The sequence below is a fragment of the Bos grunniens genome, chromosome 25, assembly GCF_055505025.1.
Source record: "Bos grunniens cultivar Pamir isolate PY7600 chromosome 25, Bosgru_T2T1.0, whole genome shotgun sequence".
Taxonomy (NCBI): domain Eukaryota; kingdom Metazoa; phylum Chordata; class Mammalia; order Artiodactyla; family Bovidae; genus Bos; species Bos grunniens.
In genome coordinates this window covers 42,629,598-42,652,077 of record NC_141189.1, presented here as the reverse complement: position 1 = coordinate 42,652,077, position 22,480 = coordinate 42,629,598, and the positions used below count along the sequence as shown (strand labels likewise).

Genomic DNA, 22,480 nt, shown 5'->3' with positions numbered 1-22,480 from the left:
TTTTGTGTAATAAAGGTTTATTAAAGTATAAAGGAGATAGAGAAAGCTTCTGACATAGGCATCAGAAGGGGGCAGAAAGAGTACCCGCTTGCTAGTGTTAACAATGAGGTTATATAATCCAAAGAATGTCTGGAGGTTGTAAAGACCTCATCAGACCTACTCCCATAATTTACATTTTAAGATAACAGAAGGTTGAATCCAAAGACTGTCCTTAGGCAGGATACATTATTGTTATATAATCCTAAGGAATGTGGAGAAAGAAAAAAAGTTCGTCCTTTCTTCCTCCTTGAGAATTCCAGACCCCTCTCTCCTTGGGGACCCCTAGACTCCCTATCAACCTGCCTAGGAACTGACTCTCTCACTTTGATCCTTAACTCTTTATTCTCTTTATTGTAACTGCTGTCATGTGGCCCCAGCACACCGGAATACATACTGATCCCAGAAAGAAGCTATGAGCAAATAAGACTTCTCTCCATTTCCCAGTGCTCCAAAAAAAGCCCTAGTCCCCTGAGACTCTTCACATACTTAAAAGAATTGCGTCAGGGCTAAGTCCCTTCAGTAGTGTCCAGCTCTTTGCAACCCTATAAACTGTAGCCCGCCAGGCTCCTCTGTCCATGGGATTCTCCAGGCAAGAATAATGGAGTGGGTTGCCATTCCCTTCTCCAGAGGATCCTCCACACCCAGGGATGGAACCTGGGTTTCCTGCATTGCAGTCAGATTCTTTACCATCTGAGCCACCAGAGAAGCCTGGTGGAGAATTAGGTCTGTAGTTATTTGTCTAGTTAATTGCTGTGATTCAAAAATATAATAACTTGCCTTATCTCTCTGAGAGGGTCAAGTAGTTACAGCCTGGCTTGTGTGCCCAGGTACTGAGGAGAAAGGCTGGTTATCTTGATCCAAGTGTTTACATTTCAAGGATAGTGAGGTCCAGGAGTCTTAAAAGTCTAGACGTAGGAGCCTGGGGCTGCCTGGGTCCAGAGAGATTCATCTACATACTAAAGGACTCAAATCTGGAGGGGATCCAGATCCCCTCTCCGAACAGATAGAAGTGATTTTTCTGAACCTCTCAACTGCATAGCATGTGGCCACTCAAAAAAGACAAATTTCCATCTGTTCTCAGTGGGCTGGGTGGGCATGGGGAAGGCCTGTGGAGGGTGTTTCATAGTTACTGTTATTGTGGGGTAATTGCAGAAGGCAATGGCAACCCACTCCAGTACTCTTGCCTGGAAAATCCCATGGGTGGAGGAGCCTGGTAGGCTGCAGTCCATGGGGTCGCTAGGAGTTGGACACGACTGAGCTATTTCACTTTCACTTTTCACTTTCATGCATTGGAGAAGGAAATGGCAACTCACTCCAGTGTTCTTGCCTGGAGAATCCCAGGGACGGGGGAGTCTGGTGGGCTGCCGTCTATGGGGTCGCACAGAGTCGGACACGACTGAAGCGACTTAGCAGTGGGGTAATTAATAAAAAACCTAATTTAATGCATTGTGTGAGCATTAGGACAAAGTTAATAACACTTAATATTAAAAACCCAACAGAAACCCATGCATATATAGATTTTTAAAAAATATGGCAAGTGCCATTGCACACTGCTGGGGGAAAGAGGGACTAATTCAATAAATGGTACTAGGAGTGTTGGTTATCCAAATAGGCAAAAAATGAAGTTACCTATTTAGCCCATACTAAAGCTATTCCAAACTGAATTAAGGACTTAAATGTTAAAATCAAAACTTTAAAATGTGAGGGAGTAACTTGGGGTAGGAAGGATTATTTAAACAAGACAAAGAAGGCACTTATCATAAAAGACTGGCACTTTTTATATTGAAATAGAGATCCATAAAGTGAAAAGACAAGGCGCAAAACGAGATACGTAACGACACAAGCAACCGACAAGAATTTAACATTCCTGAGCGCTAGGAAACAGTACGGAAACACACCCCACTGAGAAGAAAACTGGACCAACGACCAGAATAGGCACTTCCGGAAGAGGAAGCGTCGGCGAACACACGGAAAAGCTACGAAAGAGGCTCAACGCGCAGACAACCGCGGAACCGCAGCAGAGCAGCCAAAGCCCCAGGTGCAACTCGCCGGGCGGACCCGCACCGCCGTCGTCGTTGCTCGGCAACCATGCGGCCGCAAGGCGGGGCCGGACCTGGGGCGCTTCCGCCTGGCCCGCCCCACCCGACCGGAAGTGACGCCAGAGGCGGGCCCGAGCGGCCTGCGGCGGCGCGGCAGCAGCTCCGGCAGCCTCGCGAGGGCGCGGCGGCAGGTGAGTAGCGCGTCCTCGTCCTCCTCGCGCGTGCGCGCCGCGGGGCTAGCGCGGTCCTCCTCCTCCCTGCCCGCAGATTGTGTCCGCGCCGCCGCGGGGTCCCAGGAGACCCCAGCCCCCAGGGCCCGATCGTGCTCGCGCCCAGCGCCCGGCATTGGGGTCCGCGCTTGTCCGCGCCGCCCGGTGGGTGGAGGCGCTCTGAGCAGATCCGACTCCCGCAGCCCAGGCTTCAGTTCACCCTCAGGACAGGATTAACTTCCACCCCTCTTTAGCTGCTCGGGAGGCGAGCCAGCCATTGCTTCATGGGTTGCCTGGGAGTAATTTTAAAATATGCTAAGACACGATATCCGTGAGCTGCCGCTACCCACAGTCAGAGATCCACGTCCTGTTACTAGGACAGCGCCTGTCAGACGACCGGCCCGGTAACCAAAGCTCAGCTGACGGTTACTTATCTATGGGGTGATCGCTGTCTGCAGCCGGTCTTCTAAGCAAAAGCAAGGCAGAGTTGAAAAGGAGGAAGAACGCTGTCGTCTGTGAGACTTCAGCTCCCCCGTGAACTGACCGCCTGGGAACTGACAGGCAAATCCTTGCAACCCTGTAATTTCAGCCGAGGAGCTTGTGCGATGGGCTTGCCTCCTCCTAGGCTGCAGATTGCCTGGAGAATTCCATGGACAGAGGAGCCTGCCAGGCTACAGTCCATGAGCAAAGAGTAGGACACGACTGAGCGACTCACTCACTCAGGCTGCTGATACCTTGAGCCTCACGCAGACCTCTCCCCTCCTCTCTTGCACTTTGACTGTGAGCCTGAAGTTACAGCAGCTCAAGGGAACTCAAAAAGTGCCGGGGAGAGTCGGGGGCGGGGGGGAGGCATGGTTGTCTGTGCTGAGGATATAGCACTTACCAAGGAATTCCTGTTCTCAAGGAGCTTCAATTCTATGGTAAGATACAGATAGTAAGTACAATAAGTTAGCTAAATTAGGAGCAGGAAAGGGTGAAATGAAAATGGCCCTGTTAACAACCAAGTGAAGATTTGCTTGGGCATTTTACCAGTTCTGTGAGCCCATGTTGCACTGGTTCTAGTGCTTTCGGCTTCGAGTGTCAAACATCTATTAAAACTAGTTCAACCTCTGGAGGGACTCCACTGCCTTTCATTTAGGAATGTCCAGGGGACCAGAAGCAGATGGGGCCAGCAGCTTAAATGAGACCATCAGCATCTGATGATGGCACATGGGGTCTCACTAGTATCACCTCACGTAACTCTTTAATCTGTTTATGTGTTGGCTTTCTTCTCAGGTTCCTGACTCTGTCCTACCTGCTTGTATTAGTTATCTGCTGCTCTGTAACAAATCAGCACAAAGTTTAATGGATTAAAACATCAAACATTTATTATCAGTTTCTGTGGGTCAAGAATTCATGAGTGACTTAAGTGATTATGGTTCAAGGACTCTCATGGGGTTGCAACCAAGGTACTGGCTGGGGCCACAGTCCTCTGACATCTTGATTGGGACTGGAGGTTCTGACTCCAGGATAGCGTGCTCACTCAAGCCCTCAGTGCCTTCTGGGCTGTTGGTTGGAGTCCTAATATCCCAGCTTGGGGGGCTTTTGCACAGGGCCCATGGCCTCCTCGCCTCAGAGCAGGACGTCAGAGAGGAGAGGATGGTGAAGCCACCACACCTTTATGAACTTGTTTTGCAGTTTTGCTGGTTCTCCCGCCACATTCTATCCGCTAGCATCACTAAGCACAAAAGACTTCACCTTTTTATTTTTTAAAAAAACAATATGACCAGGGTATATTGGATATACCTAGAATGTATCCGGTGGGTCTCTAACATATCTAGGAAGCCCCGGTCTAAGCAGAATTTTGGGTGGTTCTGGGTAGTCATAATGGGAAGGAAAGTGTTTTAGGGAAGTTTTAAGGAGCATAGTAGGCATTTATTTATTTACTTACTTATTGGCTGTGCTGGGTCTTTATTGTGGCATTCGGGCTTGGTTGCTCTCCAGCATGTGGGATCTTAGTTCCTCTGCCAGGGGTGGAACCCACGTCTCCTGCATTGAAAGGCAAATTCTTAACCACTGGACTGCCAGAAAGGTCCTCAAAGACTTCACCTTGAAGGAAGGCACATCAAAGAGCTTGTGAACTTATTTTAAAACCACTTCTATGGGAAGAGTGCCTCTGTAATTCCGGTTGGATCCTAACCCCTGTTAGCTAACTAACCCCTGTTAGCTAACTGATAGCGATGGCACCCCACTCCAGTACTCTTGCCTGGAAAATCCCACGGACAGAGGAGCCTAGAAAGCTGCAGTCCATGGGGTCGCAAAGAGTCGGACACGACTAAGTGACTTCCCTTTCACTTTTCACTTTCATGCATTGGAGAAGGAAATGGCAACCCACTCCAGTGTTCTTGCCTGGAGAATCCCAGGGACAGGGGAGCCTGGTGGGCTGCCGTCTATGGGGTAACACAGAGTCAGACACGACTGAAGTGACTTAGCAGCAGCAGCAGCTAACCCTAGACAAGGAGCTCTCCTCAGAGTTATCAGAACCACAGTCAGCTTGTGGAAAAGTGCATTTACCCAGAGAAAATCCAGGTGCTCTTATAGAAAGAAGGAGTAGATGTCAGGTAGTCAAACTGACCCCGACATCTGATACACGCTATATATTTTAAAGGAGGTTTTAAAAGTCACGTGCTCCTGCACAGTGTATATTTCAAAATAAACTGTTAATAAATGCATTTATGAAAAAGCCCACAAAAAGAAACACAACAGCAACAAAAAATGCATTTATGAATTACTCTTGCAAGAAAAGCTGACAAGCAGAGCATAGGAAGAATTGGACATTTATTGACAGGTGAACGTGTGTGTTTATTTTATGCCATGCACTATGCTTTATCCTGGGAAAACAAAGGCCACAAAGAAGGGATACCCTCTGAAGTTTCTGCCATCTGGGGCAGGTCTCACCGGTGGCTCAGTGAGTAAGGAGCAGTGGCGGGTGCGGACGGGGTGGTCTGGTTTGAGTGGGCGTTTAAGGCCTTACGACTGAGGGAACAGTTGCTTGGTGTAGGGTTTGGGGAGAGATGACACTACAGGTTGGCAAAAGCCAGGTGGTGAAAAGACCTGCAGGCAAATTGTGAAGGGTTGGTCAAGAGTTTCAAGCAGGGGAATGATATAATCAGATGTTTTAGAAAGATGTCTCTTGCAGCATGAAGGCAGGGTTTTTTTTGTGTTTTTTTTTTTAATCAAGATTTGAGATGACTACAGAAATCCAAGTGAGAAATTATGAAAGTATGACCTAAAGTAGTTGCTGTTGGTAGGAGAAGCTAATTGAAGAGCTAAGTCAGAAACTACAGGGTTTGTTGGTTGTTTCGAAATGTACCAGATACCTCGTTCAAAATCAGTCTTTATAAAACCCGCAAACTTGGTGAATTTTGTTCCCTCTCTCACTGTGTTAAATCCTTCATGGAATTTGGATATGGTGTCCGAAAAGAAGAAGAAGAACACTGATTCCTAAATGAATAACCAGGAAGTAGATGTTGAGAGAGCAAATGGCATGTCTCCACAATCGGAGCAACTTTTTTAAAAACTGGAGGTGGGGCATGGTGGAGAAGAGTGCTGGTCTGTAGACGGAAACGGTTGGCTCTGTTAGAAATCACTGAACTGGGTGAGAGGAAGGATGGGGCTAGGGCTCTCTGCGTTCACGAATATCTAAACGTTTGTGTGCCAAAAGCTCTTAAAAAATAAGTAAATTCAAGTGAGGACCAACTTATAGGATTGATGAAAGGTGATCACATAAGAGTTATTCTTTATCGTCTTAAAAGCTCTGCCTTCCCTAATGTGAGGACAAGAAGAAACACTGGTTTGTGGGGGAATCAGAGGAAATTCAGAGAAGGCAATGGCAACCCACTCCAGTACTCTTGCCTGGAAAATCCCATGGATGGAGGAGCCTGGAAGGCTGCGGTCCATGGGGTCGAGAAGAATCGGACACGACTGAGCAACTTCACTTTCACTTTTCACTTTCGTGCATTGGAGAAGGAAATGGCAACCCACTCCAGTGTTCTTGCCTGGAGAATCCCAGGGATGGCAGGGCCTGGTGGGCTGCCGTCTATGGGGTCACACTGAATCGGACACGACTGAAGCAACTTAGCAGCAGAGGAAATTAAATCTGCCTTAGAACTCAGGTAAAAGGCTTCTTCCATGTGATTTTATGGATAAATCTGCAAAACCTTGTTCTGTGCTCATCTGAAATGCAGGTGGCTAGTCCTTCTTAGCTCACTCTTAGGCAGTGTTCCAGCCACCCTCACCCGCTCTGACAGGTGTGGTCTTGAGTCTTGTGAAGGAAAAGGATTGTGCTGAGGTCTGGTCCCTAAGCACTGACCTGCCCGTGAAACACTTGTCTTTATCCGGGAACCGTGAATGATCTTAAAATTTGACCTCATTTGAAAGCTGATGAAGGGCGTCGTCTTTGTCTTGAGATTATTTGCTTAGTGACAAGAGGAAATAGTTGTTCGGCTGTAAACAACTGAACACTGAAGTGGGCATTGTCTGACTTCTGCTTTGCTCAGCCGAAAACCCAGTTTGCCCAGTTGGGTTCTGTGGGCGTCTCTCACATGCATACCTCTGGTTGAATGCTGTTGGAGCAGCCCTGATGTAAAGACATTCCTAGGCCGCTTGTGTGTGTCACAGCTGGCTTTGGGGACAAGCCTTGGGGCACTTGTACGTAAGGTGGATTCATGATTACAGGTCAGGAGGTCTGAGCACCAAGACAAGCTCTTGAGTGAAGCTTTCTCCCCACGTAACTGACACTTACCCAGTGTCTGCCGTGTGTTTGGCACCGGGGAGTCTGCCTGCCCTAAAATAGCTCCCGGTCAGTGGCTGCGGGAGGAGTATGATGGGCGCTTTGAAAGAAAAAGGCCGAGTTCTCTGGTGGAAGGTGGCCCGCCCGGTCCATGGGGCTCGCGCAGAGCTTCCTGAAGTTTGACGCGGTCCAGCCGAGGCTCGGAGGATTGAGAGGGCCTCCTGGCAGGGGACCCAGCCCCACAGAAGACTTGAAAACCAGCCCCCTTACTGGTCAGGTCACAGCACGGCCAAGTGAGCAAAGGCAGTGGATACACGATTAGATGCTGTGTGTTCTGTCCTTTATGATTCCTGCGCCTTTGAAATATAAGCCCGGTGAGTGTGAATTAGGGGGAGAGATGCCGGTGGAGAGAAGTCTGCTTCCCCCTCACCCCCACCGTAAGAGTCTCGCTGGACCTGATCAGTCCTCGATTAAACCTTTTCCTGGTTTAATCCAGTGACAAAATCCTTTTGGTTTCTCTCACTAACTGGTGAAGCTAAAAGAGTGAGGTTAATCTATAGTCAGAGTTTTTCCTGAGTTTTCCCTGCATGTTTTTCATGTTTTCTAATTCGCAGTTACCTTTGATTAAAATAATATCTGCTTTGTGAGGCTGTCACCCTCGTAAGGTCAAGTAACAGAAGCAGCTATTCCTGCATGAGTGGAGGAAGGCGGTCTGTGTCTCCACCAGGACTTCTGGGCAAATACCAGCGGTGCCTCCTTCCTTCTTCCCTCACAAAGCAGACTGTGCTTCCATGTTCTGAAAATTCTCAGCTAAAACCAGAGTTAAGATTTTAAGGCAGGCAGTTTAAACAAAAATTTACTTACTTTAAGCCAATTTTTAAAAATATGCAAACAGCCTTTCTGTTTGAAGTGCTTAATTTTCAACGTCTGACCTCTTTGAATCGTAGTCTGAAAATTCCTTTAAAAGAATGCTGTGGGGACTCCCCTGCTGGCCCCAGTGGCTAAGAATCTGTCTTGCAATGCAGGGCACATGGGTTCGATCCCTGGTTGGGGAACTAAGATCCCACAAGCCTCTCTGCACAACCAAAAAAAAAAAAAAGGAATGCTGTAAATTTGAACATTTTAAAATTGGGCAGGGGGTGGGGGTGGGGGACACGTTTCTTATTAAACTCCTCTAAAATGATCTCTCCAAAAAAAAGTTACCAAATTTTAGTTTAAAAAGTTAAGCCCCTGCTTTCATAATCCCTGTAGAATTGTCAGGTCTTTGTTGGGGCAATTCTCCCTTGTTAGACTCTTTGTTAGCCTTGTTAGACTCTGTGCTTTCACTGTGCATCAAAGTTAGGGTGAAGCTTTTTTATTTTTGACTTTTCTGTTGTCTCTGACTCAGTAAACTCTTCTCAGAGAAAGAACTCTTGGAGGAAAAGGAGTTATTTCTTTTCTCCAAATACTGCATCTTCTTGCCCCTCCAAATGTTAACTCTTGCTGGGTGTTCTGTCCTTCCCTGCTGGGCGGGTGCGAAGATTTGGCCTTGAGCAGACACACCCAGGGGAGCTGGGTGAGGCTTCTTAGTGCTGGGGGTGGTGGCAGGGCAGGCGACTTTGAAAAGCCTCACACAGTGATTGCGTGTTTATCTCAAGCAGGTGATTCTTAGACTCATACCTTTTACCTTAACAGATATCATCTCCATGCATTTTCTTTCTTAACCTCTCACTTTTCCCTTCATTTCTTTTTTCTGTTGGTTTACTTCTGTAGTTATTTGGGAAGCTCAGAAGCATCAGGAGAAAAAAAACCCAGTGACCGAAAATCCTGTGAATCAGCTTGATTTCTGTCGTTAAGTCCCAGAGCAGCTTAGAAATGACAGAAAAGGACAGGGCTGCAAATGAGGTCAGGATTCAAATCGCTGAGCCTCAGGGCCTTGCCCTTTATTATCTTTGCTTTCTCTGTGGTATCCTAACAGCTGTTACTTGAGGTGAAACTGAAAGTCACTCAGCCGTGTGTGACTCTTTGCGCCCCCATGGACTATACGGTCCATGGGATTCTCCAGGCCAAGAATACTGGAGTGGGTAGCCTTTACCTTCTCCAGAATCTTCCCAACCCCGGGATCAAACCCAGGTCTCCCACATTGCAGGTGGATTCTTTACCAGCTGAGCCACCAGGGAAGCCCAAGAATACTGGAGTGGGGGTAGGCTATCTCTTCTCCAGTGGATCTTCCCGACCCAGGAATTGAACCGGGATCTCCTGCATTGCAGGCGGATTCTTTACCAGCTGAGCTATCAGGGAAGCCTCATTTGAGGTGAAAGCGGCTTCATTCCTTAGGTGTCCGTGTGCCCAGCGTGGGCTGTGCTTTCCTTCAGTATCTATTGCCGTGATACTGATGAGGATGCGTACACAAGGCTCCCACGTTGTTTTGCTGACGTAAAAAATATGCATTCCATGCCCAGGCTGGTCTGTCTTTCCAGCGGGCCTGTTACTGAGAGCCCATCGGTGGGGGGCTGTGGGTCTTTCCTGTGTTGGCAGGTGAGGGCTAGTTAATCAACACACCTGGGTTTGGGCTTCGTTCCGGGGTTAGGGTTGCAGAGGCTTCATTGCGGTATTAGAGGCAAAAGACCTGTTAAGTTTCTCTTATTCCCCCTTTGTGTGGAATTGAACCAGAGCAGCTGCGACCTGAAAGAGACTGGAAAAAAGCCTGACGTTCACCGACTGACTGATCCGGCTCCAGGGAGACTTTGGGCACTGTACTCTGCATCTGCCAGGCTCAGGGGTCGGGCTGACACCCTGAGCCACTCTCAGCGCCTTCAATTGTGAGCGGTGCTGTGGGCACCCAGGCCAGGTCCAGGTGTACCCTTGGCTTTGGGGACCCTGGAGCCCCGCCACGCCCTCACGGGCTCCCCTCCTGCCCAGGCAGGCCCTTCGTGACCTCAGGCACCTGTGCTGTCTTCTTCGGGGACTCGCTGTACGTGAGCAGCAGAGAACCAGAGGGACGTTCTCCCCATGGTGGGGAGGGAAGTGATTGCCGTGGGGGGCCTGCAGAAAGGCGGTGATTGGTTTGAAACAGGCGGGGGGATGTTGGCTGTTCTCAGAGGTCTTTGCAGAAACTCCACTGTGGTTGATGTTCTGCCAAGAACAAGCAGAACAAAGCACAAACAGTTCTCTGACTCTGGAGCAGAAGCCTGGAGATCAGGCAGCTCCAGGGCGGCGCCAGCACTGGCAAAGCTCTGACCCCCCCTTCTTTATTATTTTTTAAACTGTGTACTTGGAACTAATTATAGGCTCACAAGATGTTACAGAAAGCTCGCAGGGCTGGCCCCAGCGCTGGTGACGTCCAGCGTGGTGTCGGAGGCGCTGTGGTGCAGACCCGCCTCCCCCGGCCGCCAGCCCCGGCATGCGCTCCCTGGTCCGGGGGTGGGGGGGCTGTCGGCAGGCAGCGCGGTGGGCGTGTGGACCCCCCCACCTGACAGGAGAGCCCCGCCTGGCCAGCCCTAGGGACCCAGGAAGGAGGAGGAGTCCAGGGAGTGGTTTAGAGTCTTTCCCCAGTCTTCCCTCTGTGGGTGGTTTGTTTCCAGGTGAATCAAGTCTTGTACTTGGTAAGGTTTCTCTCCTAAGAACACAAACCTTCCCCAGGAAGGAACACAGTATCCTTCACCTGTTTGTTACAAAGTATCTTTAACTTGGAACTCTGTTAATGATTAAAAGGAGAAAAGTTATTCAGAGTAACTAGAGTCAGCTCTTGACTCAGGGAGGTGCCTGGAGTTCTGGCTCCTAAGGGAGAAAGGCAGCAGGGCGGAGGGCCAGCCCTGCTCCGGCCTCCAGCCAGAGACACCCTGGGCCCGCCCCGGCACACTGTTACCTCACAGGAGCTGAAACGGCTCTCGAAGACGCTGCAAGGTAGAGCTCAGTGTTTCACTTTCCGGAGTGGCTTACTAGTGGCCCCTGAGCCATGTGTGCAGGCTCTGCCTGAGGTGAGGGCGGTGGCCTTTGGCCTTGCTTGGGGCCTGTGTGGTGCACAGCAGGATGGAGAGCCTGTGCTTCCGCGGGGCTAGTCTGTCTGCGCCTGCAGTGCTGTCTCCGGACTCCTCCAGGGCCCTGTTGGGAGGGTGCAGGGCTGGAAACGGGGCCAGCCCAGGGGGTGGGCGGTCCACAGTGGATGCACAACCGGAGGGGTGACCAGCTTGTCCCAGGAGCATCCCACTGAGAGAGCCCGAGGCAGAGCATGGTGCCAGCGCCGACTGCCCCCAACTGTGGGCCCGAAGAGCCCCGGTCACCTCAGGTCCCTGGTGCCCACCGATTTCTGAGTTTGGCTCTCCGGCTCCCCTCCATTCTGGCACTGTCTGTGTGACTTAGCCACTGAACCATGCAAACAACAACCTCTTTCCAACAAATTCTCTTTCTACCAATATTAGCTGCTGTATTTTGGCAAACAGGAACCTTGGGTGGTGTAGCGAGGTCGGATGGGTACCTTGGACAGGACACCAGAGAGCCTGCACCTGTCATGGGCCGCAGCTCTAGGGGCAGGCGGTAGCCTCCTGAACATGGTTTTTCATTAATGGTCTTTAGACGCTGGGAAGGCTTACGTGTAAGAGAGGGATTAGATGTGACTCCACAGCACAGAATCTGGGCCGGGAGCTGGTCTCGGAAGGCAGATTTCAGCTCGCAATACCACAGGTTCCCAGCAACCAGGCCTGTGCGTCCCTGCCGTCTGCAGGCCCCACACCATTTCTGTGCCACCGCCCGCAGGACAGCAGTGTGCTCAGTGTCATCTAATACTTTCCTTTAGTCAACTCACTTTTTCTGGGTTTAATACACTTGACGAGAACTGCCCGCGGGGTCGGGGACACAGAGCTTGAGAGGGGGCCGCATCCCAAGTCCCCAATGGCCGGGGGGGCCGGGCACAGCACCCGCACCCTGACTCCCAAAGCTCTGCTGCTGCTCCGGATACCAAAGCGGGGCTGAAAATGCCCACCACTTGGCAAAAGAGGTAAACCTCCCAGCATGAGGGCGCCCGTTCAAAACACCGGTGTTGACGACCTGTCTGTGAGCCGGCTTCCCAGACCCTCTCTCCTAGCGCCCCCCTCCTCCCCTGCAGTCAGATTCTGGGCTGAGAGGAGGCCCTGGTCACAAGCCTTGCTCCATTTCCTGTGTCCGGCTCATTTCCTTGACAGGCTCACTTTTTCACGATGTGAAAACTCCTGTCTCAACATTGAGGAGAAGGCACAGACATCTGGTTTTTTCAGTTGTGGTAATGTACACGTAACATGGAGCTTACTATCAGTGACATTTAGTACACGCGTGAGGTCTGCAGTCATCGTTACATCACAGGACAAAGCAACGCCCGATAGCAGTCGCCTCCCCTGCCCCTGGCACTCACTCACCTACTTTCTGCCTCAAGGGAGCTGCCTGTTCTGGACACACTGAAATGAAGCCGTTCAGTGTGTGACCTGTGTCTGCATAGTCTCACCAAGGGAGTGTTCACAGCTGTGTAATACTCCATCACGTGGGCAGACCCGTGCTGCTTACCCACCGCCTGTAGAGAGACACTGGGGTTGTTCGAACCATGAAGCTCTGAGCCTCAGTGTGTAGGGGCTCTGGGTCTCCTGGGGGGGCGCCCGGGAGTGGCGCCGCTGGGTCAGACCGTGGCCCCGTGGCTGACCATCCGAGGAGCCGCCAGGCTGCCTCCACGGCAGCTGCCGCGATGCCCGCCCCCTCAGCCGCACACGACTGTTTACCCAGGGTCCCCACCTCCTCCTCCACGCTTACATTTTTTCACTTTATTACTAAAGCCGCTCTAGTGGGTGTATACACAGGTTTTTATTATATAAATAGAGAAAAGCCATTAAAGGGGGAAAGTAAAAAGTTTATACAGGGAATCGGCGCTCTCTGTGGCCTCTTCCTGCTTCCCTCACCCACCCCGTGGGAGCCCGTCACACCGTCCTGGTTTTAACCTCCAGCAGGGCCTCCCTCTCGGGCAGATGAGGATTTCACCCACTAAGACCCTGTGATCCCCCGCGTCCTCTCAATGTGATCTGTGTCTGTTAGGACACTGGTTTGGCTGTTTAAAAAGAATCAAAATAACAAATACCTGGCCTTCCACAAGACGGAAGTGTGGGACTTCCCTGGTGGTCCCGCGGTTTATCTCCACCGCAGGGGCTTGGGTTCGATCCCTGGCAGGGGAACTGAGATCCCACGTGCCAATAGGCATGGCCAAAAGCTAAAATAACAGCAGTGTGTTTCCTTCTCACACAACAAAGAGCTCGGGGCTTGGTGGTGGTGGTGTGCAGCTGTCAGTGGGTCACCTCTTCAGAAGGGTTTTCCCCTGTGTTTTCCGAGCCAGCCTTCCCGGGTTGCCTCCCTGCCCACGCCTGGTGCACTCGGAGATGGGGCAGGAAGGAGGGAGGTGGCCGACACCCTCATTTCCAGCAGCAATCAGCTTGCCGCTCTGTGTATCAGAAGCTGAACCTGTGCTCTCCGTGCCTTTAGCACGCTAAGCCTCAGCCTCCTGAACACTGTTCCCTTTCGCAGGGACGGACGCAGGCCCCAGCAGGTCTCACCCAACGCCCAGGTCACACCGTGAGTAAGCGCAGCCCCTCCCTGGGGTCTGGCCCTCGCTTGGGGCAGGCGGGAGGCCAGTCAGAGGTGCCTCAGTTCATGGTTAATGTTTAACGCGTGCTCTGCTGTAGTCTTGCCTAGCTGGCCTACCCGGGTCAGCAGGCGGGAGCCGTGGTGTCTGCTGCCTCTGAGACCACAACCTCCCGGTTCAGAGCCCTTCTCCAGAGGAGCCGTGATGCTGTCTCCTGGCTGATGGGCCACAGCCACGCCAGCTCCTGACCGCCTCTCCTTCTGTCGCCACTGCAGTGGCCGGGAGGTGAACTCAGGGATGTGCACACGATGACGGACGGCAAGGACTTGGAGGCCGAGATCCACCCGCTCAAAAGCGAGAACAGGAAGGTACCAGAGAACACGGGGGCCCCGGCAGGAAAGGAGCCCCGCGGGACGCCGGCCCCGCAGACTCGCCTCTCGCACTGCCGGACCGCGGCCTTCTTCCTCTCCCTGTTTGCCTGCCTCCTCGTGGTGTTCGTGGTCTCCTTCATCATCCCGTGTCCGGACCGGCCGGCGTTGCAGGGGGTGTGGAGGATCGATTACAATGCGGCAGGTGTGGGCGGTGGGGTCGCCAAGGGACCCCGGGTTCCCTGGAGTCTCAGAAACGGGAGTGCCCTCGGGATAGGGAGTGGGGTCGGGAAAAGAAAGGGGCCCGTGTGGTTACTTTCCTGACTTAAAAAAAGATATTAGCAAGAGAGCCCTGGCAGAATAGATGCAGAGAAGGCCGTCCCAAAGGTGAGAACCAGGCCGTTGGTCTGCTGTGGGCCTCCTGCCGGGTTCCAGCCCTCCCTGCCGTCTGGTGCCCATGATTTGGGCCTGCAGCTGAATCTGCTTCCTGGGCACGCCCCTGCCCACTGGGTGCCGTCCCGCGTCGGGGGCCTGCGTGCTCACAGCCTAGCAGTGCTGCTTTGAACAGACTGGAAGCCCTCTCTGGTGGAATAGGGCTTCCCTCATAGCTCAGTTGGTAAAGAATCTGCCCGCAGTGTGGGAGACCTGGGTTCAAACGCTGGGTTGGGAAGATCCCCTGGAGAAGGGAAAGGCTACCCACTCCAGTATTCTGGCCTGGAGAATTCCACAGACTGTATAGGCCTTGAGGTCACAAAGTCGGACACGACTGAGCAACTTTCACTTTCTGGTGGAATGAGGGAAATTTCTTCCATGAGCCCCACTTACAGTCGGTTCTGTTCAGAATTTGGTGCTTAGTTTTGAGAGCGAGTGGTAACATGTGCTTCTGTGTTGATTTTTATCGGGTTTACTGAGAGATAATTCATGTATCATTATATCCACCTGTGCTGAGCGCATGACTTGGTGACTTTTAGTCAGCTGAAGGCCTGAGCACCTGGGCAGCTGTCTCTGCATCCAGCACTGAGACCGTCCCCTCATTCCTACCCGGCTCCTCGCCGTGCCCTGTCCCCACCAGCAGCTCCTGTCCACATCCACTTGCCAGTCCTGGACATTTCACGTGAATGAAATCCTGTAAGACGCGTCTTCGCTTCTCTCACATGAGTTCATCCGTGTTCCTTTGTGTGGATAGGGTGTTCATCCACTGACCAGCTAGTGACCATTTGCATCATTTCAGTTCCTGACTTTCATGAGTAACACTGCTGTGAACATTTGTGTACAAATCCTTGTGTGGACATGTCCTGTTTTTCTTGGGAAGACCGGCAGCAACAGGGTTGTTGAACCTCACACTAAGTCCGGTTTGACTCCAGTCCCTTCCAGGCCTCCGTTTCATGTCCCCACTGGGCAACGCTCGTCATGGTCTTTGCCGTGTGGCCTTCCTAGTGGGTGTGAAGTGGTGTCTCACTGTGGTTCGCGTTTCCCTGGTGGCTAGCAACGTTCACGTGAATTATCGGCTGGTCTTACTCCTTCTGTGGTGAGCGTCTATTCACATCTTCCGCTCACTTAAAAGTATGATTGTCTTATTATTAACACAACATTGTTAATCAAATATACGTCAGTCAAAAATTTTTAAGGTTTTTATATTAATATCTTCCAAGTACAAGTCTTCCGTCACATATATGATGTGTGAATATGTGTGACTCATCTGGGGCTTGTCTTTTCATTCTCTTTAGGGTGTCTACTGAAGCACAAAAGTTTTAAATTTCGATGAAACCAAATGTATCCATTTTTTAGTGTGGATTTATGCTTTTGGTGTCTAAGAACTCTTTGCCTAAGTTACGGCCATGAAGATTTTCTCCGGGTTTTCCCGTTATAGTTCTCGCTCTGCCATTGAGGTCTGTGATCCACTCTGAAGTTGCCCACTCCCCCACCCGCCCACCCAGAGGGCACTCGCGTTTTCAGTCCCTCTGGCGGGAAGCTGCTGCTTTCTGATCTTACCGCCTGTGGTCCCCGGCTGACGCAGGGTGGGCAGCCCAGAAAACTCTGGTTATGTGTCTTAAATCAGTGCTTTTCCAATAATGGGGGAGAAGGCAATGGCACCCCACTCCAGTACTGTTGCCTGGAAAATCCCATGGATGGAGGAGCCTGGTGGGCAGCAGTCCATGGGGTCGCTAAGAGTCGGACACGACTGAGCGACTTCACTTTCCACCTTCATGCATTGGAGAAGGAATGGCAACCCACTCCAGTGTTCTTGCCTGGAGAATCCCAGGGACAGAGAAGCCTGGTGGGTTGCAGTCCATGGGGTCGCACAGAGTCGGACACAACTGAAGCGACTTAGCAGCAGCAGCAGCAGCAGCAGCTCCAATAATGTGTGCCTTCAGTCTGCTCCCAGAGTCCTGAAATGGGAGCTTTTCACAATTCTATCTCATTTTACCGTTATTTTTGGAGGAGAGGGTTTATTTGCCAAGCTCTTCACCACTTAACTATGAAAGTCTTTTGTCCGGTATTCAATTTTTATTTTTGTGGTAAAACACATATCACCAAAAAAAATTGCCATTTTAGAGTAAACAGCTGAGTGGCGTTCGTTCAGAAGACCGCGTGACCATCATCGCTTTTTCAAAACTTTGGTCACCTCAGAAGTTCTATAGCCGGTGCAGGGCGCCTGTCCACCCGCCTTCCCGCCCAAGCGCTCCCGCTGTCTGAGCTGCTTCGTCTCTGGGGGGGGCCTGTGCTTAGCCCCTCACGGGACTGGAGGTGTCTTTTGTGACTGAGGTGTCTTTTGTGACTGAGGTGTCTTTTGTGACTGGCTGACTACACTCGAGGCTCATCCATGCTGCAGCCTGATGCAGAATTTTGCTCTTTTTTTATGAGTGAATAACAATCTGTTTTATGGATGGATCACATTTTGTTTATTCTTCGAACCATGGACACCTTGCTTATTTCCATGTTTTGGCTTTTGTAAATAACGCAGCTGTGAACGTTCCTGTACAAGTGACTACTTGAGTCCCTGCTTTCGGTTATGCTGGCTGTTCACCCAAAGAATGGGAGTGCCGGAGCCCAGGCTAATTCTGTGTTAACTTTCTGAGAAACTGCTGGGCTGTTTTCCATAGCAGCTGCCACATTTTACATCCTCAGGAGCGAAGGACAAGGGCTCCGGACCGGAAACTCCGGTTTTCTTTTATTTTAATAATCGCCGTCCTAACAAGTAGGAGATGGTGTCTCCTCACGGTTTTGGTGTGCTTCCCTTATTACTAGTGGTGTTGAGTGTCTTTCTGTGAGCTTATGGGCTATTTGTACATCTTGTTAGGAGAAACATCTTTTCCAGTCTTTTGCCTATTTTTGAGTTGGGTTGTTTTTGTTGCTGTACACTCTGGATCCTCCTCGTCAGGTGCGCAGTCTGCAGACGCGTCATCCCTCTCTGTGGCTCTTCTTCCCCCTCTCCTGACAGTGCCCCCGATCAGGTCCAGTTTGCCTGTTTTTCCCTCTTGCCTGTTTCTTTTGTTGGTTTGCCCCACTGTTTCTTTTTCTAAGAGTTTTATAGTTCTGGCTCTTCAGTTTAGGTCTTTGATCCATTTTGAGAAAATTTTTGTATCCGGGGTGAGGTAAGGGCTGCATTTCATTCCCTTAGATGTCTGATTTTAAAGCATGTAGTTTGTCGTCTGAATCCTTGAATGGAGGAAGGGTAGCCCCTGTGAGCATGGACTCCAGATCCCAGGCTGATTAGGGCGGGCCTCGGCCCTGATACAAGGTGCTGCCCAGGTGTCCTTAGCACCTGGTGCCCCCTCTGGAGGGCATGGGGTCGCCAGCCCACGGAGGCGGCACTGCCCTGCTTCCCTCCATGCGCAGCCGCACCCAGCTCCGGTCCCATGGCACAGAGCGGGGCACGCCAGGCCTGGCCTGGGAACGTGGCTGGTGTTTCCTTTCCAGTCGCCTATGACTTTCTGGCCGCAGAAGACGTGAACAAGGACAAGATCCAGGATATTCTCTTTCTTTATAAAAATACCAACAGCAGCCGCGGCAATTCCAGCTTCTCCTGTGCTGATGAAGGTACGTTTTGTTTTTATCCCAAAGCTGAGCACTCCCTGCAGGAGGAGGAGGGGTCCCCTGGCCTGCTCGGGGTTTGGGGGAGGCAGCTGGCGGAAGTCCTGGACACGCCCACATCGCCCCCTCCCTGTCTGACCCCTGGGGCTCGGGGCCAAGGCCCGGGGTCACGCTGCAGCCAGCGGCTGCCCTCCCTCCAGGTTTTTCCTGCCCCTGCACCTTCGTGGCTGCTGTGTCCGGGGCCAGCGGCAGCGTCCTCTGGGAGAGGCCTGTGGCCCAGGACAGGGCCTTCGTGGAGTGCGGCATCCTGCAGCCCAGGGGCAGCGCGGCGCCCTCTGCCTGCGTCGTCCTCGGCAGGCCCGGCTCTCTTGTTGCCGTGGACACGCTCACAGGTGGGCTGCTCCCTGCAGCGGGCCCCCTGGGCTCGAGGGTCTCAGGGCTACACACTCCTCAGGGGTCAGCTCGCCCTCCCCAGGGGCAGTGAATCTGGACAGGAGGGAAGGCCTGGGCTTGGGGGTCGTGAGGAGTCACACTCCATTGTCCTCCCCTCCAGTGCGGCTGCGGGCACCTGGGGCTGGGGCAGCCAGTTGCTGCCCACTCGCGGGGCAGGTGCAGGTGCCAGGCCAGGTCCAGGGGGAACAGGGTGTGCGCAGGTCCATCTCAAGCCGCGAGGCGCACACACGCCTTAAAGACAATAGGCCCAGGTCCCCTTCCAAGGCCCTGAGGAATCCTGCACCTTGACACTAGGGTGGTTCAAGGTGGCACTTGCTTTATAAGCTGTGGTTTTAAGGACAGGCCGGATGTGGGCAGGTTGTACCTGGGTCAGACGCCGTCAGGTCAGCACCTGCAGCCCCCGGGTCCCCACCAGCCTGCACCTTCATTCTTGCCCGGTGCGTGCATGTGTGTGACCCCAGAGAGCAGCAGTGAGCCATGCCCTGCCTACCTGGGAAGGGGAGGTCCACATCGGCCAACCTGAAAACACGAGGCGGGCAAAGGAGGACACCGTTGACTGTGCCTGCGGGCCACCCAGCGGTCACGCACACAGCGCTTGTGTCCTATGTTCCGTTTCAGGGAAGACCCTGTGGAGCCAGCCTAGCAGCTTCGGGGGAAATGCGTCCGTCCTGAGCCCTCTGCTCCGCGTGCCTGACCTTGACGCCGACGGGGCCCCGGACCTGCTGGTCCTTATCCAGGAGGAGAACCAGGTACCGCCCCATCCCAGTTGTGCGGCCTCCCCATCGGGGCCTCGTTCGGGGCCCTGAGACGGGCAGAGAGCACACTCCCCGCCAGAGCCGCAGGCGCAGCTCTGAGAATGCGCAGGCAGCCCCACAGCCTCCAGCCTCAGCCCTGGACGCCCCGCCAGCGGCCTGAGCCCCGTCTCCTCCGCTTGGGCTGCAGGTCAATGGCTCCATCTACTCAGGTGGCACCGGGCAGCAGGTCAGCCCCCCAGACAGCCTGGGTGTGGACGGGACCAGCGGCTCCATCCTCCATGTCACCAGGGCGGGGGCCCACTACGTCCTCATCCCCTGCGGTACGTGGCGCCCACGGCCCCAGGATGGCCTCCTACATGGGCCTGCTGGCACCCGGGCGGAGACGGGTGTGGGGCTGGCTGTGCCTCCAGGGATGCGAGGGCCTCACCCGCTGAGAGGGGACAAGGCTTGTCTATGTTCCCAGGCACTGCCCTTTGTAGCCGCTCCGTGAAGGGCCTGTACGAGAAGGTCAGCAGGAGGGACAGCCCGCTCAAGAGCGACCCTCTCTGGGAGGACATGCTCAGCGCCGCGTCACACAGGCTGGTTGTGCACAGGTGTGGGGAGCGAGGAGCCGTGGGGGGCACAGGCTGTGTGCCAGGGATCTAGGGTCACCCTGGGCTCAAACTCAGACACTTGGCGCATAGAAATGGAATAAAAACTGGGAGAAGATGGGTCCCCCCAGGCTTGCTGGTCCCTGCATCCAGCGAGGGTCTTGTTATCCTGAAACTGGAGAAGCAAGAAACGTGAGGCTGCGCCCTGGGAGCCCCACAGGCGCCCCGGGGAGTGGGGAAAGAGGACGAGGAGCATCCCGCCCACCCCTGTGGGGCCCCCACCCCACCCCTCCCACCCCTGCAGCTCTGGGGCCATCCGCTACTTGATGAACGTGCCAGGGAAGGCGGGCGATGACCTGCTGCTCGTGAGCACCGAGGCCTACATGCTGCTGGACGGGCAGGACCTGACGCCCAGGTGGACCTTCGGGACAACCCAGGTCCTGAGGTATGGGGTCCTTCTGCAGGGAGCCGGGCCCCCCAGCCTGTCCCCCTGTGGAGACCTGGGGACAACGCCACTGCCTGTCACCTGGTGCCACCCTGCTGGGGGGGGGGGCGGTGAGACCCCCCTGATGACAGCAGCCCCTCCTCGCTGGCATGCCCCCATCTCGGGCACCTCCTCACAGAGGCCCTACATGAGCCCCCTCGTGGCTCTCCTTCCAGAAAACCTGTTCTTGGCTACTACAAACCCGACACCCCAGCCGTGCTTGTCGAGAATGGGACCGGCCCCGACAGACAGGTCAGCGGCACCTCCTTCAGCCTCAGCTCTACTCGCAGCTGGGAGCAAGACCAGGGCCCCGCGAGCCGCCCCCAGGGCTGCAGCCTGTCCTATGCCCCGACAGGTGCTGCTCCTGGACCTCGGCTCCGGGGCCGTCCTGTGGAGCCAGGCCCTCCCGGGCCTCCCTGGGGACCCGCCGTCCGCCAGCCTGCCCACCGCAGACCACCGCTCCGCCTTTTTCTTCTGGGGCGTCCACGAGCCAACTGACTCCAACCAGACGGTAGAGTCTTGGGTTGTGGCTGACAACATGGGGCAGACCCAGTGGCTGGGGGCGTGCAAGGAGACAGAATCCCCTGGGGCGGGCAGAGACGAGGGGGACTGGGAGGACGGGGGGTAGCACCTGGAAGACCCCGAGAAGGGTCAGGCAGGGAAGGGGGGCAGGAAGTGGGTGCAGTGCTGGCACTGGTGTTTCCCGGGACCCCAGAGGACACAGCTCCGGGCAGGGCCTTGGTGGTGAGCGTTGGCCTCACCCTCCACCCCGCACTCACACAGGAGCCTGGAGCAGCTGGGCGCCGCCTGTACATGCTCCACCCCACGCTGCCTGGCGTCCTGCTGGAGCTTGACAACGTCTCCGTCCCCATCGTCGCCTTCCAGGGTGAGTGCGCCCCCTGTGGGCCCAGGCCCGCCAGCTGCAGGAGGCACGCGCTGGCCAGCCCCCCGCCCTGATTGCCGTGTCCCCGCAGTGGTTCTGCTGGAGCCGGGCCGCCACGCTGCCTGCATACTCCTGACGGGCCCAGCCAGCCCCAGCCCGCCCGGCCTGGTCTCCGTGACCAAACAAAAAGTGCAGGACCTCGTCCTGGCCGGCAGGGTGGTCCACCTGGCCGAGGGTGGCGCCGAGAGCGACCAGGCCGTCCGGGACCGGCTCTCCCGCCTGCGGTACCGGAGCGAGGCCTAGACAGGCCGGCAGAGCCCACGGGGAGGAGGCCGCTGCGGTCACACGTCCCGGGACGTCGGTCCATCACTGACTCAGTCTACGTGCTGACTCCTGACCCGGCCACACACTCTGCACGGGTCCTGCCACCCCAGGGACACTCAGGTCCTCACTCAGCCCCCCGTCCAAGCCCCTCGGGGTTTCCCTGGGCAGGGCCCCGGGCCGACAGCAGCTCACCCTTGCCCCTCCACGCCTGGCCAGAGACACAGCCGCCTAAGTCCCCAACCCCCTTCGGTCTGAGCCTCGTCTTCTCTGCACTGTCTCCCGGGGTCACAGCTCCTCAGGGGGTGGTAGGCCACTCCAGACCCCCACATGGTTGTGGTGAGTTGCCCGGACAGCCCGTGACAGGGCGACGAGTAATGGGCCTGGCAGGAGGATGTGCCGTGTGGAGCTGTGAGTGCCCTGAGGCCCTGGCTCCACATACCTGGCTCCACGTGCACCCCTGATGCACACCAGGGCTCCTTGTCCCTCAGGGGTCCCTGCAGCCCTGACTGTGGCCAGCGGCCCCTCCTTCCTGGTGCTGGGACATCTCCCCACCCCAGATGGTGTCACCTCTGTGCCTTGTTCGCCCCAGACTTCCTGGTGCTGTGGGGCTCCGCCGTGACCGGACAAGAGCACGCAGCCTGATGGCCCTGGGCACCTCGGGAAGAAATCAGAGTAAACACTGGTTTTGCACCATCGGGAAAGCCCTGTATGTGCCTGTGTCTCTGCTGAATCAGTGGGAAGTCTGTCTAGAGGGAGGGCGTCCAGCACCCAAACTGGCTGACCAGTTGTGGGGGGCATCCAGCACAGCCTCCAAGTGCGCCTCGGGGCCCTGCTCACCCAGAACAGGGCAGGGGCCTGGCCTGTGGGTGCACTTCCCTCTCTGGGACCTGCGAGGGGTCCCCTAGCCACCCAGCAGGAGCAACCCAGGCAGGAGCTTCAGTGACTCGCGGGTCTGG

At 54.3% G+C, this 22,480-nt stretch overlaps 1 protein-coding gene across 25 annotated transcripts; it reads left to right on the top strand.

Annotated features, from left to right (window-relative positions):
* The first annotated feature begins 16 nt into the window (after positions 1-16).
* FAM234A (family with sequence similarity 234 member A) lies at positions 17-22,225 on the top strand. 25 transcript variants are annotated; one of them, XM_086376678.1, is made up of 13 exons: positions 2,206-2,269; positions 13,575-13,622; positions 13,908-14,000; positions 17,841-18,041; positions 18,236-18,427; positions 19,107-19,237; positions 19,431-19,563; positions 19,707-19,836; positions 20,138-20,278; positions 20,494-20,569; positions 20,673-20,828; positions 21,101-21,203; positions 21,292-22,225. In XM_086376678.1, exons 4-13 carry the CDS (start codon positions 17,861-17,863, stop codon positions 21,501-21,503), a joined length of 1,455 nt encoding a protein of 484 aa, XP_086232804.1. In that variant the 5' UTR covers positions 2,206-2,269; positions 13,575-13,622; positions 13,908-14,000; positions 17,841-17,860; the 3' UTR covers positions 21,504-22,225. The 25 variants fall into 25 exon arrangements, with proteins under 25 accessions (XP_086232801.1, XP_086232804.1, XP_086232790.1 ...); XM_086376664.1 differs by having other exon boundaries at positions 13,908-14,205; positions 17,922-18,041; XM_086376654.1 differs by having other exon boundaries at positions 13,908-14,205.
* Positions 22,226-22,480: the final 255 nt, after the last annotated feature.

Excerpts from the sequence above, each read along its gene's own strand:
- FAM234A (XM_086376663.1), top strand. The coding sequence starts at position 13,941 with ATGACGGACGGCAAGGACTTGGAGGCCGAGATCCACCCGCTCAAAAGC. Across the intron at positions 18,428-19,106 it reads TGCCGTGGACACGCTCACAG|GGAAGACCCTGTGGAGCCAG; the intron begins GTGGGCTGCTCC and ends GTTCCGTTTCAG. Across the intron at positions 21,204-21,291 it reads CCCCATCGTCGCCTTCCAGG|TGGTTCTGCTGGAGCCGGGC; the intron begins GTGAGTGCGCCC and ends GTGTCCCCGCAG.